Source organism: Mycteria americana, chromosome 3, assembly GCF_035582795.1.
Source record: "Mycteria americana isolate JAX WOST 10 ecotype Jacksonville Zoo and Gardens chromosome 3, USCA_MyAme_1.0, whole genome shotgun sequence".
Lineage (NCBI taxonomy): Eukaryota > Metazoa > Chordata > Aves > Ciconiiformes > Ciconiidae > Mycteria > Mycteria americana.
This window is the reverse complement of record NC_134367.1, coordinates 102,567,634-102,581,045: the sequence shown is the minus strand read 5'-3', so window position 1 is coordinate 102,581,045 and position 13,412 is coordinate 102,567,634. Positions and strand designations below refer to the sequence as shown.

At 36.9% G+C, this 13,412-nt stretch overlaps 1 protein-coding gene across 6 annotated transcripts in view; it reads left to right on the top strand.

Annotated features, from left to right (window-relative positions):
- BICRAL (BICRA like chromatin remodeling complex associated protein) overlaps nucleotides 1-13,412 on the top strand; it is a 46,543-nt gene that overhangs the window by 24,779 nt on the left and 8,352 nt on the right. For 5 of the 6 annotated variants that reach the window (XM_075496323.1, XM_075496321.1, XM_075496324.1 and 2 more), the window contains exons 2-7: nucleotides 754-802; nucleotides 3,682-3,730; nucleotides 3,812-3,880; nucleotides 8,114-9,814; nucleotides 11,623-11,722; nucleotides 12,980-13,077. In XM_075496323.1, the coding sequence (XP_075352438.1) occupies nucleotides 759-802; nucleotides 3,682-3,730; nucleotides 3,812-3,880; nucleotides 8,114-9,814; nucleotides 11,623-11,722; nucleotides 12,980-13,077 (2,061 nt within the window). In that variant the 5' untranslated portion in view covers nucleotides 754-758. Of the gene's footprint in view, nucleotides 1-55; nucleotides 158-753; nucleotides 803-3,681; nucleotides 3,731-3,811; nucleotides 3,881-8,113; nucleotides 9,815-11,622; nucleotides 11,723-12,979; nucleotides 13,078-13,412 lie in introns of those variants that run through there. The other variant, XM_075496325.1, reaches the window with a different exon arrangement.

Here is a 13,412-nt window from a genome sequence, read left to right as displayed (position 1 = left end):
CATTCAGTTTGGCTAATGCAGACGAATTCCCTACCCGTTGTTAAAAGGATTGTAGGAATTCTGTACTATTAATCACAAGTTCGTTTAAGTACACTTCTGAGTATTGTTGAGGAGAAACTGGAAGTGGCTGTATTGTCACTAGCAATAGCTAAGAAAGGTATGCTAGAAAACAGTGTTCTTTTTAATGCTTTGTAATGTCTTGGCTATAGTTTTGGTTCTAGCCTATAACAGCACCGTCATGATACTGACTACATTTGCTTACCTTTTTGGCTGGTCAGTATTATAGCCACTAATTTATAACAGTCTTTGTAGATTCTGTAGTGTTCAGTTATTCCCTCACTGGGATTAGCTGGGAGTAAATTCCTATAGAAGCATTTTAATTGGAGTCTTGAGATTGCATTCAGTGTTGACTTTTTTTAGTACTTTTTTAAGTCGTAGAAGTTCTGTTTAATCAGTTTGGTTAACCATATGTCTTTCTGCAATTTAAAATTAAAAAAAAAAAAACCCTAAATGGTAAAACATTTTATGGGATTTTGTATATTGTTACATGTGACTGAATTTGATTTTGAGATAAATCAATGGACCTCTGTAGAAGGTGCAGGTTTATTTAAGAACTTTGCCAATAGTAGACATTTGTCAACTTCATAAATTGTTTCATAAAAAATACTGAGATATTCTAAATTGGTTTTGTGGTTGAAAGCAATCTTTTGTCCGATACATATGAAATATCCATCCTCTCCCTTTTTGTTCTAGTTGTCATGGATGATGACGACGATGAATCCTGTCTCCTTGATCTTATTGGGTAAGTTATTAAACAATTCTTTCAGAAAAGTTGGAAAAAATAATTTTGCAAAATCATCTTCTAGAAGGTGGTTCTGTCTCAGTATTGTCTCAAGGTGAGGTGACTTGCAAATGAAATGTGTAGCCATGCCTCACTTCCTCCATCTGGAGATGTGTGTCTATCACAAAGCCTTCAAGCCCAGTGCATGCTAGCTGACAGTCCACTTGCTCAAGAGAGGCTAAGGAATGGAGGTTGGATTCTCTTCTCAGCTAGTGGTAATATCAGGTCAGTGTTGAAGCACATTGCTAGGGATATTGTTACAAACTTCATTGCAAAGAATAATGTTTTTGGATTAAAAACCCCAAAGATCTCAATTTTTTGAGTAGTAGAACTAGGTACTTTGTTAACACTACGCTTGTATTTTAAAGGGAAAAGTAAACGTATTCTTTTCTTAACTATAAATACTTAATTTCTAGTAATAACATGCATTCGCATAAAAATGTTAGAAAAATAGAATTGCTACCCAGTACTGTTAAGTATTCAGAACAAACAAGAATTTATCAGCATTTTGCTCAAAGATACTTGATTTTAATAAAATTGGGGATTTTAATAAAATTGGGGATTTTAAATGGTCCTTTTTTTTTTTGCATTATTTCCATAACAGATTTATTTGGAGGTTTATAATTCCATATGGGAATCTCAAAAAATAATTAGGATAGCTGAATCATGAGCAAGATTTTTGTGGGTTGTGTATGTGACAAGTTACATTCCTTTGGCTAACATTCATGTCAGTATTCAAGAACACATAATATGCTATAGTGCATTTAAAACATAAGAAGAAAATTGAACATTTCATATACGATACTTTGTTCAAACTCTGCCAGAAATGAGTATGACATCACTCTCATAGCAGCCACTGAAAGATCGTCTCCGCTTCATACAAAAATTTTTTACCGTCTTAAATGTAGTAAATAAATAGGCCTTTTGCCTTTCTCACGCACTCAAAGCTTCCAGCGAAACCAGTGAGAGCTTTAGCTTCAGAAAAAAACGAAATATCACCACAGTGGCTGCTGTAATTTGGGGGTTACTCTGTGGATGCTATAGCAAAAGCATTGCCAGTAATGTCTCACAGTTACGTTCTGTGAAGTATGCTGTGCAAGATTACTGATTGCAGCCATATGAAAACACATCCTGCTTGGAACATAAAGATGATAATTGACTGCATGGGACAATTAAATGCTGTCATGAGCATGAATCACGAGGATCCTGGTACAAGTTCACAGGTGGTCCAGAAAATGAAGTGCTCTCTATACAGATGAGTGTTTGTGTGAAAAATTACAGTGTTCTTCCTGCTGCTGGCAGCAATTACTGTCTTAAGCATCTAGAAGAATGGAAAACAGAATTTTTTTTCCATCTGATCTTTGATTTCGGTAAGTGCCTTCTAAAATTCCTTCTTTACTAAAGACAATATTTAAGGTGATGAAGTGTTCTTCATTTTTAATTGCATTTTCCATGATTTAAAGCCAGTGAGTGTAATTACTATTAAACAGCCTGGTTATTTATCAATAAAACTCATAAGCATGATAGAGCTCTATATGAGATCATGAGTTCTGTTCTCCGTAATTCTTGAAATTTAGTGTAATCTACTATGAAAATGACATTTTTATTTGAAAATACATGTAACCACTTCTATGTTGTAAGCATAAGTGTACCATAAAGTCCCTGCCAAGTACTGTGTTTAACACGTCTTTTGTAAACACATGAATGCAGTTTGTTTTTTAAATGAAAAAAGAGGAATAGAGGTGTATTTGTGCTTTTAGAAGACTAGTAGTAAACCTGAAAGATCTTTAACTTGTTCCCTTTTTATTTTCTAGGATGATCAAGAGAGAAGGAAAGATGTTTTGAATTAATATTTTTTTTTACATGAGAATCTCCTGCTTCTCAAAAATGTTTTATTATTACTTGTTAATCAATAAAGATGTTTTAAAATAAAAAAACCTCCATGTCATTTTACTCTTCATGCTAATGGATGTATTGGGAAACGCTGTACGATTGTTGTATTAAAATAATCCAATGTAACACAACCTTTCAATGTTTTTTACTTGGGTCTGTATGTGCAGTTACATTAATGTATTTTTGATTTGTTTGAATTTCCAACACTTACTGTATCAGACCACATTTTTAGTCTGAGTTTTATTCAGTGATAATGCTAAGTTAATGAAATACACTGCAATTGTATTTCATAATATTTAATCAGTTATTTCTGTGGTTGATTTCACTTGGAAAAGGTGCCGCTTTTTTCTCCAAGTGAAGGGACTGTTGGTCTGGCGAGCATAAGTTTTTGTTAACTTATGTTAAGGGTGGCAGAAAACATGTTAAAGGTTCAGGTTTGTCAGTAGGGTATTTTTGTTAACTGACGTTAAGGGTGGCAGAAAGCACGTTAAAGATTCAGGTTTGTAAATACCCTATTGACTTAGACACTAGCTAAACAGGCATTATAGTTCATCTCTGTTGTACTTCTCATGTTATTTGGTGGTAGTATTTTCCTTAGGTTTTGTACTATATGCTGTCATAAAATAGCGTGTGTTTGAAGAGAATGAGTAATACCCTCATAAAGGGCAGTAAAGTAGAATAAAATTTTGTGATGAACATAGTTTATTGCTTGAAATGCCTTGGTACAATGACAGCAAGCATGATCAACATCTGAAAATTGTGCTGATACAGAAACACAGATCCTCAGATGGTATAAACTTTCAGCTTTGCATTGTAGTCAGTGAAAGAAATGTGTTTTTAGTATAAACCTGACTTACATGAATACAGTATCTGGCTTAGTTAAATTAGTCTCATTAGCAGAAAGAGCTTCCTAAAAGTGGTAACTTTTTTTTTTTCCACTCCTTAAGGGACCCACAGGCGCTGAATTACTTTCTACATGGACCTAGTAGTAAATCTGTAAGTAGCAGTCCTGTGTATTAGACATACATAAGTTCATTGGGTGTATTATTTCTAAACATGATTTTTCTCTTTTACCAGAGCAATGAAGACTTGACTAATGCAGAATATTCTGTAGCCAACTCAAATTCAATTTTCGCCAACTCCAATGTAAGTGGTCAGGAGATAAATTATATTTGTATTGAGATTGCATGCTTCTGTTGTGGCTTCACTTGGCTTTTATAAAACTGAATGAAGTAGATCCGGGTTTTGACCTTTTTCATATGAAAATTCTGAATGCTAACATAGAACCACTTCATGCTGTTAATGTTGTAAGTATTTCATTGGGTTTTCAGTGGGGAATTAATCAAACGATGCTGCACTGTTGGGCCGTGTTTCATAAATATGTAAAGCAGCTTGCTGAGCAGTGAAAATATTCTCTGGTGTAACTCTCTCCGATAAACTGGACGTGTAATTTTAGTGATTGTAGATGTAGTAGTGCTCAAATGTAGGCCTTAAAAGTTAGTCATTCATACATTTCCTGTGTATGTTAGGATGGTTTTGTTTCTTACTTCTAAGCAGAATCTGAGCTAGCAATTTTTTTAAATTAATGAATGGGGGTTATTTGTTCTTTAGACTGAATAGCTAGCTTGGGATGTTTGCTTCCTGTAACTTCAGTGTTAGGGAAGTCACTTTAAATTCATTAGGTGTTGCAAGTAGTCTTCAGTATTCTTTCTTTGCCAGGAGTGTATTGCAGCCCTGGACCAAGTTTTACCCAATGAGGTTGTGGAATCCCCATCCTTGGAGATAAAGCCAAGGCTGTTCTGCTTTAGTGCTGGCAATAGTCCTGCTTTGAGTGGAAGGTTGGACTAGATGACTTCCAGAGATCCCTTCTGACCCATGTTTCTTTGATTTCATTGGTGTGTTTTTTAAAAAAACTTAATTCTTCATCCCACAATTCAGTTACTTGAATACATAGAGTAGGATTTCCTTGGTAGTTCCTCTTTCGGCTGTACTATTGTCTTGACTCTGTTTGTCCCATGTTCCTAGCAGATATGTGGATATGCTTGTAGGTGTGTAGGGACCATAAATAATTGGCATAAATAAATCTTGATAACTGTTTATCTGTCTGTAGAGAACTAGTGGCTTTTCTGTAGCCACAGTAGCGCGGTGTGAAGTGTTTGCCCTGTCCTTCCCCTTTCAATATCATTATTAAATATTGTAGAAGAGACATACGTTGAGTGACATTTCTTTCTGGATAAGCTGGTTGAGCTAATGGTGGGGGAGTGGGGTACCAACAGTGATAGGGTGTGCCCAATTTTCAGCTAATCAGGAACAGTGTTTTCAACTTGATACCGGGCTAGCCGTTACTGGACAGCAGCTTCCTGTATGCAGCATGGCAGAGGTGGGTTTTGAGGACTCATCCTAAGAAAAAATAAGTTATGGGGGAAAAAGGGTGACATATGACATACATCTGTCATAGCCTAGACTTTTTAGTTGTTCTTTGTAGAGATTCTTCTGATAAGCATGAGTAGGTGGGCAGGAGTCAGGGGTGTATTTCTGGTGTATTTTCAGAAAGTGAGTTTTTGGAGTAATTCTGAGAGGGAGTGGGAGATTCTGGGCAAGGTGGGATTGTTGCATAGAGAGTAGCAGTTGGGAGAAACAAGAATATTTGGTGAAAGCCAAAAGAGCTTCTGGTATATGAGAAGGAGGGTAGGTAATCTGGAAGGCAGGTGATCAGAGGAGCAAGGATTTCTAGTGTGTGTTCCTAGGATGGCTTACTATATTTTCATTCTCCAGCACTTGTTCCTCTTGTGCTCTGTTCTCATCCTTTTGTATCTTCATAATGAATACCAATGCCCTCTTGTCTTCCATCCCTCCCTTCTGTGAGAGCCCTGGGCTGACTTAAGTGAAGAATGACTTGTTTGCAAAGATAGATTTTTACAGCGCATTGTGAAGGAACAAGGGGTATCTAAAATATAAATACAAATAGATGGTTTCACAGTCCCTGCTTATAATGTAAGATACCTGAAAAGTTAAAGGCTTCTGGGTTTTTTGTTGTTAAAATTTTTGCAGATACTAAAAGTTCTGTCTTTGTATGTATTCAGAATTGCTACCCTGACGTAGGATTGACTGTCTTGATGCCCATCTCATGCCTTTCAGTGGCAGAGTTTACAAATTCATTGTCGAGGGTTCAGTGCCTCAGCTGGTAAGCATGCTCAGCCAGCACCTAACACAAACAAGATTCAATTCCTGCTGACTGAAGGACGAGAAAGCAGTAAAGCAGTCTTCCTTGCCCTGCCCCCCCCCCCCCCCCCCCCCCCCCCCCCGAGTTGAATGATTGCATACCAACTCTACTGATTCCAGGTTGGTTTCCTTGGGCGGTCGTCAGTCTCTGTTATAACCCTCATGAGAAGGTTCCTTAGCCCTATTACCTGGGTTGTACTCGGTGACTGTTTCCACCTTCCTATTATAGTATAGTAGAACAGTGTAAGAGAGCAGAATATTCATGGAGCCAGCAAGAATAAAATTCTTGTTGGTAAGCAGAGTCACAAAGGCACTAATTTCCTGTTGAAATTAGTGTGGTGTTCTGCGTGGCTGTTCTGAATCTGGGCAGCAGTGATTCAGATGTTAACTTGGAAGGTCCCTGGTTCCAATTTATGCACATAAAATTGTTTCTGGATGTTAAACAGTCCTGGGAGCAGAGAATGAAACTTGGGATTCTTCATTCCAGTGGGAGAATCTTAAGCTAGTAATCTTGATTGCATGTAATATTATTTATTATTACCATTGCTGCTATTAGTAGTCATAATAGTTGTATTGTTAGTACTAACTGGAATAGCGTTAACTGAAGCCCTCTAAGTTACACAGTCATGAAAGATTTCAGATTGGTCATTGTCACTGGAGACAAGTTACAGATGCAATAGGGAATTCTCCAGAAGAGCCTGACAGTTATGTGTCCTAATAATGTGCTAGTTAGTGACTCCTTTTTGCTCTGCCTGATGGTAGCTAGGTACAGTTGAGAACCTGATTTGTAATTTTAGGTGTTCATGAGATGCAGACATCGAGACATTTAAGTACTGTAATTCCTTCTGTTAACATTAAATGTAAAAAAGTTGATTGTAATTTTATAATTATACTTTGAATATACTTTACTGAATTTTAAGAACAATCTCTTAATATTTTAAAACATGACTGAAGTTTCATAAACTACACAGGCTGATTCAGAAGCAGATGGGGGTAAAATTCTGAATAAATATGCTTGGGGAACTGAAGTTGGGGGGGGGACATTATTGCATGTGATAATTATGGCTTGCGGCATCTTCACACTGTTTATATGAGGTGAAAGCAAGCGTCTGTGACCTTCAAGGAGTGAAGGCTCACAGTGTGAAGGTGACTGATAATTTCACACCCACATTTTGCATTTATCTTGACCTAAAAAGAAACTGGATGTTGTCTTTGAATAGTTGAGATATGATTTGGCAATTTAGAAAGGTGTACTCTGTCTAATTTAAGACTATTGCAAGTATTATTATGCATTTAAATTCGTCATTCCACCTGTAGAGACGTGATGTTGTGTTGTCTAGAGTTTCTGGACATAGTTTTGTTTTAGGATAATTTTATTGACAGTAGGCCAGAGTAAAGTAGGTTCTGATTTTCCTTATCACAGTATTTAAGGATGTGGATTTGGAGGATTTTTTTCATTCAAGGTGCCACTTAATATTTGCTGTAGTTTCAATGTTTATAGTTCTCTGTAATCTTTTTACTAGTGTAAACCACAAAGTCCGTAGTATTGTTTTTCTTACTGCTTTGTTTCTAAAATTTTTCTAAAAAAGAATTAGTATAATTCCTTAACTTTATGAAACGGTTGCTAGTTTGCACTGTGTGACTATAGAAATACTGCTAGGATTTTGGAGATGGATCTCATTTGATAGAGGAAGTCAGTGAAAGAGCAGCTTTCTTCTGCCTTTTCCCTGCTACTACTGTTGCTACTGAAACCTTGCCCCAGACTGAGTTACAGCGGAGGTCTTTTCACTCCTCCTTTCTTTTATCCTTTTGTCCATACAGTGCTCAGCTTGAGGAAGGGAAAATGGTACTTCAAGAGCATGTCACATCCTCTTGAAACAGTGCAGCTGCAGAGCTGAGTGCTGTGGACTTTGGAGATTTGAGAAGTGAAAGGAGAGTAGTGTCTCCAGCAGTCTGTTATGAGGGCATGAGTGGGATGTAAGTGACGCACATGTTTATGCTGGCCCACTGTATGGGATGAACGTCACCTTATACACGTACTATGCAAAGAATGTAATTTTGTAAAGAAAGTTTGCTTGCATGAAAAAAAGCTTAATGGGGAAACAAGGTAGAGCTTGGAATTTCTGGAAACTATTTATTTCTTGTTTTGCATTTCAGAGCACTGATCCTAAGTCGTCTGTAAAAGGTGTAAGCGGTCAGCTTGGAGAGGGGCCTAGCGATGGACTGCAGTTGTCCAATAGCCTTCAGTTTCTTGAAGATGAACTTGTATCTTCTCCTTTACCTGATCTTACTGAGGATCAGCCTTTTGATATTCTTCAGAAGTCCTTGCAGGAGGCCAATATTACTGAACAGACTTTGGCAGAAGAGGCATATTTGGATGCCAGTGTAGGTTCTAGCCAACAGTTTGCACAAGCTCAGCTTCATCCTTCTTCATCAGCATCCTTTACTCAGGCTTCTAATGTTTCTAATTACTCAGGTCAGACGTTGCAACCTATAGGAGTTACTCAAGTGGTACAGCAACCTGTTGGAGCATCTTTCGCAAGCAATACAGTCGGTGTGCAACATGGCTTTATGCAACATGTCGGAATTAGTGTTCCCAGCCAGCATTTGTCTAATAGCAGCCAGATCAGTGGTTCTGGGCAGATACAGCTAATTGGTTCATTTAGTAATCAACCTTCCATGATGACCATTAATAACCTTGATGGATCTCAGATAATACTGAAAGGCAATGGTCAACAAACACCTGCAAACATGAGTAGTGGCCTCTTGGTTCATAGACAAACTCCAAACGGTAACTCACTGTTTGGTAACTCAAATTCAAGTCCAGTAGCACAACCTGTAACCGTTCCATTTAACAGCACAAATTTTCAGACGTCATTGCCTGTCCATAATATTATCATTCAAAGAGGTTTGGCACCAAACTCTAACAAAGTTCCCATTAATATCCAACCAAAGCCTATCCAGATGGGTCAGCAGACTGCTTACAATGTGAATAACTTGGGAATACAGCAACATCACGTACAGCAAGGGATTCCGTTTGCTTCTGCAAACTCACCTCAGAGTTCAGTAGTTGGTCCTCACATGTCTGTTAATATTGTTAATCAACAAAATACAAGAAAATCAGTTACACCTCAGACAGTTAGCAATGCTGGAGGTAGTATTGTTATCCATTCTCCTATGGGACAGCCTCATGCACCTCAAAACCAGTTTCTCATACCTACAAGTTTGTCTGTTAATTCTAATTCAGTTCATCATGTCCAGGCCATAAATGGACAACTTCTTCAGACTCAGCCTTCCCAGCTGGTTCCTAGCCAAGTGTCTGCTGAGCATGTAATGCTCAACAGGAACTCTACAAACATGCTAAGAGCCAACCAGTCGTATTCAGGACAGATGCTGAATAATCAGAGTACCGCTGTTCAGCTTGTTTCTGGCCAGACATTCGCAGCTCCTGGAAACCAAGTTATAGTAAATCATGGAACTTCACAAATTGTTGGTGGACAGGTGCCACTGCAGCAGGCGTCACCAACGGTGTTGCATTTGTCACCCAGTCAAGCTAATGTTTCTCAAGGTAGATCGAGTTTTACTACGATGTCACCTGGGCAGTCTACAGTCTCAAATATGTCAGCTTCTAATCGATTTGCTGTTGCAAGTTCTTCTGGTTCAGTACATCCTAGCTTGGGACCATCAGTTCAGTCTGTTGCATCAGGAGGAAACTTTACTGGAGATCAGCTCACGCAGAACAGAACTCAAGTTCCCGTCAGTGCATCACATCGTCTTCCAGCATCCTCTTCCAAATCTATCAGCACCTTTAGTCACACATCAGTTGGAGTAACGCAACAACAGTTCGCCTTTGGTCAGGTATGAAATCTGCTTGAGAATGTAGCCAAAGAAATGCTTCTAAGCTATGCTAAAATCTGGTTAGGAAAGTATTAAAGTTGGTGTTAATAGAACATTAATTTTGCTAGTTTGTATTATTACAAATACTGTGGAACTGCTGAAAATTACTGTAACCCAGAGACATCATTTCACTCCATATCTTCTAAAGTTTATCACCGAGTGAATGAGTCTGTCACTTTCATTAATTCAGAAGATTTTGTTGGTGATTTATAGTAATATTTTCAGAACTGCTTAGCACTGATCTGTTTCTGCTCCCATTTAAAGGAATGGACATTGTAAGATTATAATAGAAGTATGAGCTCCTGAAAATCTTGCCATAGAGCTAGATGTAAAGGCTCAGGTACATTCTTAGCACTTACAGGTCTTGTGACTTCACTAAAAACTATGCGTGTATTTTCAAGGTTTGACCTTTCAAATTAGAGATGAAAAGGTTTCTTGCGTTTCTCTCTGTTATTTACCATACAAAATTCATCTGTTAAAAACGTCACCTTTTTGGCATTTTGCCCACTGTAGTTTTGTGTGTCTGGAGCAGTTAGCAGCTTTCAAATTTGAAGCAAAGACAAGGCAAGAGGTGTTTCTTAGAATCCTTAAGAGAAAATACCTTTTAAAGCAGTTTGTAAAAGCGTAACATTTAAAAAATATTTTCTCTAAGAAGAGGACTACTTAGTAATAATTTAAAGAAAAAATATGCTGAATTTACTTTTAAGGTGAGAACTGGTCTTTTTTTGTCCAGTTGATGCAGCTGCAGTATATATTCAAGTCAAGTTTGTCTGTTTTCATAAGTGAGCTTCCAAACTCTGCCAATATTTAACTTGGTGACTTGTCATACAATTAGCAACAAGCTATTATTTCACTTCTGTCCTTTTTTGCTTTTGTTTTTTTAACTTGGTTGTTATAAAATACTGATAATAACTGTTTCAGAATGCATTTGCACTAATTATCTTAGATCTTTCTCTTTTCCCAAAGGTCTAATGGAATTTTTTTTAACCAAGACCAAAATGGGCAATGAAGTAATGTGTCTTAGAAAATAATATGTATTTAGAAAATAAGGGCAAACATGTTGTAGAACCACATTTAGCCAAAAGTGCTAGCACAGGTTGTAACATTTTGTTTGTAGATGAGTAATTTGAGGCCTGTGTGACTTTCTCTTCCTGTGTCCACATCTTCCTATTTGTAGGGTATGTGCTGGGTCAGTCAGTTTCAGCAGTTATAAAAGTGTAATATTTCTTACTGCTGTAAAAGATCATTTTGTTTTTGTGCTGAAATTTCAGAACTGAAAATGGGAACTACAGAGAAAAAATTCTACTGTTTACTAGAATCTTTTTAGTTTGTTTGTACTTGCATTTTAAGTATTGTACTGTATCGTAAACCATGTATTATTTAGTTGCTAAACACTGGACAATTTGTTCCACTGTGTGTTTTTTTGTTGTGGAGACAGCTTATTTAGTCATCTTGCAGTTTTGAGACTCAAAAGCTGAGCTTTCTAAGGGCCACTTGTAGTGGTAAATCATGGTTCTTCTAAAATGTAACTGTGTATATTTGTACTGTTAGTGTAATTTCTATTCCTCTCTGATTTACTTTATAAAATTCTTGAACTCAGGAGGAATTGAGATGTCTGAAATTTCACCACTTATAAGTTTGAGGTTGAAAAAGGATGCATAGAGCTGAATTTTAGTTGCCTTTTTCCTCTGTTGGTTAAAGCTTTCAGTAAATATTAAACTGTGGTTTGTGGTTTGTTTGTTTGTTTTTTTTTAATGTATGTGGCACAGAAAAAAGCTATGAACCAGACATCGCCAGTTTCTGCATCGAAGACACAGGATAATTTAAGACAGCCTCAGCTAACAAGTCTTCTGAGCAACACACTATCAGGTCAACTAAGGTCTTTTTAAAAACATTTTCTTAATTTTCTCCGGCAACAGAAATTGGTTCTTTTTCAGTGTGTCAGACTTGCATTGATGGCTCATGCTGATAGTGTCCTAAAGGTTATCAGAATTTTATTTTTAGAAGAACACAAACTAAATTTCTCAGTATCATATGTGTGCTTTTATTTTTCCCAACCAGGGCACTTCATTTTGTAGAGTGAAAAGTTGAATCTCCGCAATAAGCAATTCTTTCTCCCCTCTATAAAATCCAAAATTGTACCTTCTTTCATTTTTCTTATTTTTTTTTCAGCTTAGGAAAATAGAAATAAGTCATTTTCAAAATATGGACATCTGCTAAAAATTCTATGAAACTTCTAGACACTCTCTTGTGATGGCTGCTTCAGATACAGAGGAAAGAAAAATAGTGATTACAAGGTTATGTGCAGGCTGTCATCACTTGATTTGTTTTTGAATGTGTCACTTTCAGTTAGAATAGTTAGTGCATTGTTCATGGCAAAATACTGGGCTTTTCAAGCAGCACCATGCTACTGAAAGAGCAAAACCAATATATTAAAAACCAGAAAAATGCAATAACCTTCATGTTCTCTTTGTACATAAGTAACCTTTTTGAATAAGGTCCCATAATCTACCTGCTTTTTGTCTTTTCCTTGTGTGCTGTTATGTACAAGCTGTCCAGGCAGTTCTCTACAATCAGCACAGTATGGGGTTTTTTTTGGGGAAAAAAATACTAAATTCTTATTTGTGTTGGTTGTAATGTAGCATGGCTGATAAGATGCTGTTTGAATTCCTGAGCAAGGCAATTGGAGGAAGTCTGCCCATCTAGAAAATCTAGAAAAAATTTATGATGCCTGCTGTCTAAATAGTTCCAGGAGCTCTAGAAATAATTGGGTTTATATGTTTGAGGGAGGGTTAGTATTGAAAAGCTTGATAAAATGTACTGTATGATTGTCAGTAAATTGTTGGGACACTATACTGATGGTACTTGAATTTCTTCTTACGCCACAGTACTATGGTAGGAGATGATTTATATCTGAGGATTTTTGTAGTTTGCAGCACAAGATATCAGTCCTGTTTCATTTTTATGAGCCAGTTTCTCCACAGGGTAGTTACACTAATGCTTTTAAGCATGAGAGACATATCTTTCTCCTAAAAGCTAAAAACTCAAGTAAAATGATCAGGATAGGTACATGAAATTATTCTGTTCCTGCTTAGGATGACAGTCTTTTTAACATACTTTTTATAGGACAGGACTCTGGAGGAAAAATCATACAGCAATCTCTAGGAACCACACAGCCACAAGAAAAAGTAATAGGATCATCATCAGTTCAACAGAGTATACAGGTAAACAATACTTTTATTTATATGTTTCCCTTTCCCTTAAAATTTTAGTGAAGTTAGGGATGTTTCAACTCCATATTGATACTCTAGGAGTTCTAGCAGGTTTTTTTTTAGAGTATGTGAAGTCACTCAAGCTTGTCAAATTGTACCTTGACATAATAAACATTGAGTATTTTGCAAATTGATATTCCGAATGCTGTTTTGAGATTTAATTCAGTAAGTGGAGTCTGACTGTACTGTTCCTTGAAGATAATTTCATATGACATAGCAATTCTTCATTGAGTTGGACATGTTAGACCTACTCTTATCATTACTTCTTACAAACTCAGCTATTCTCT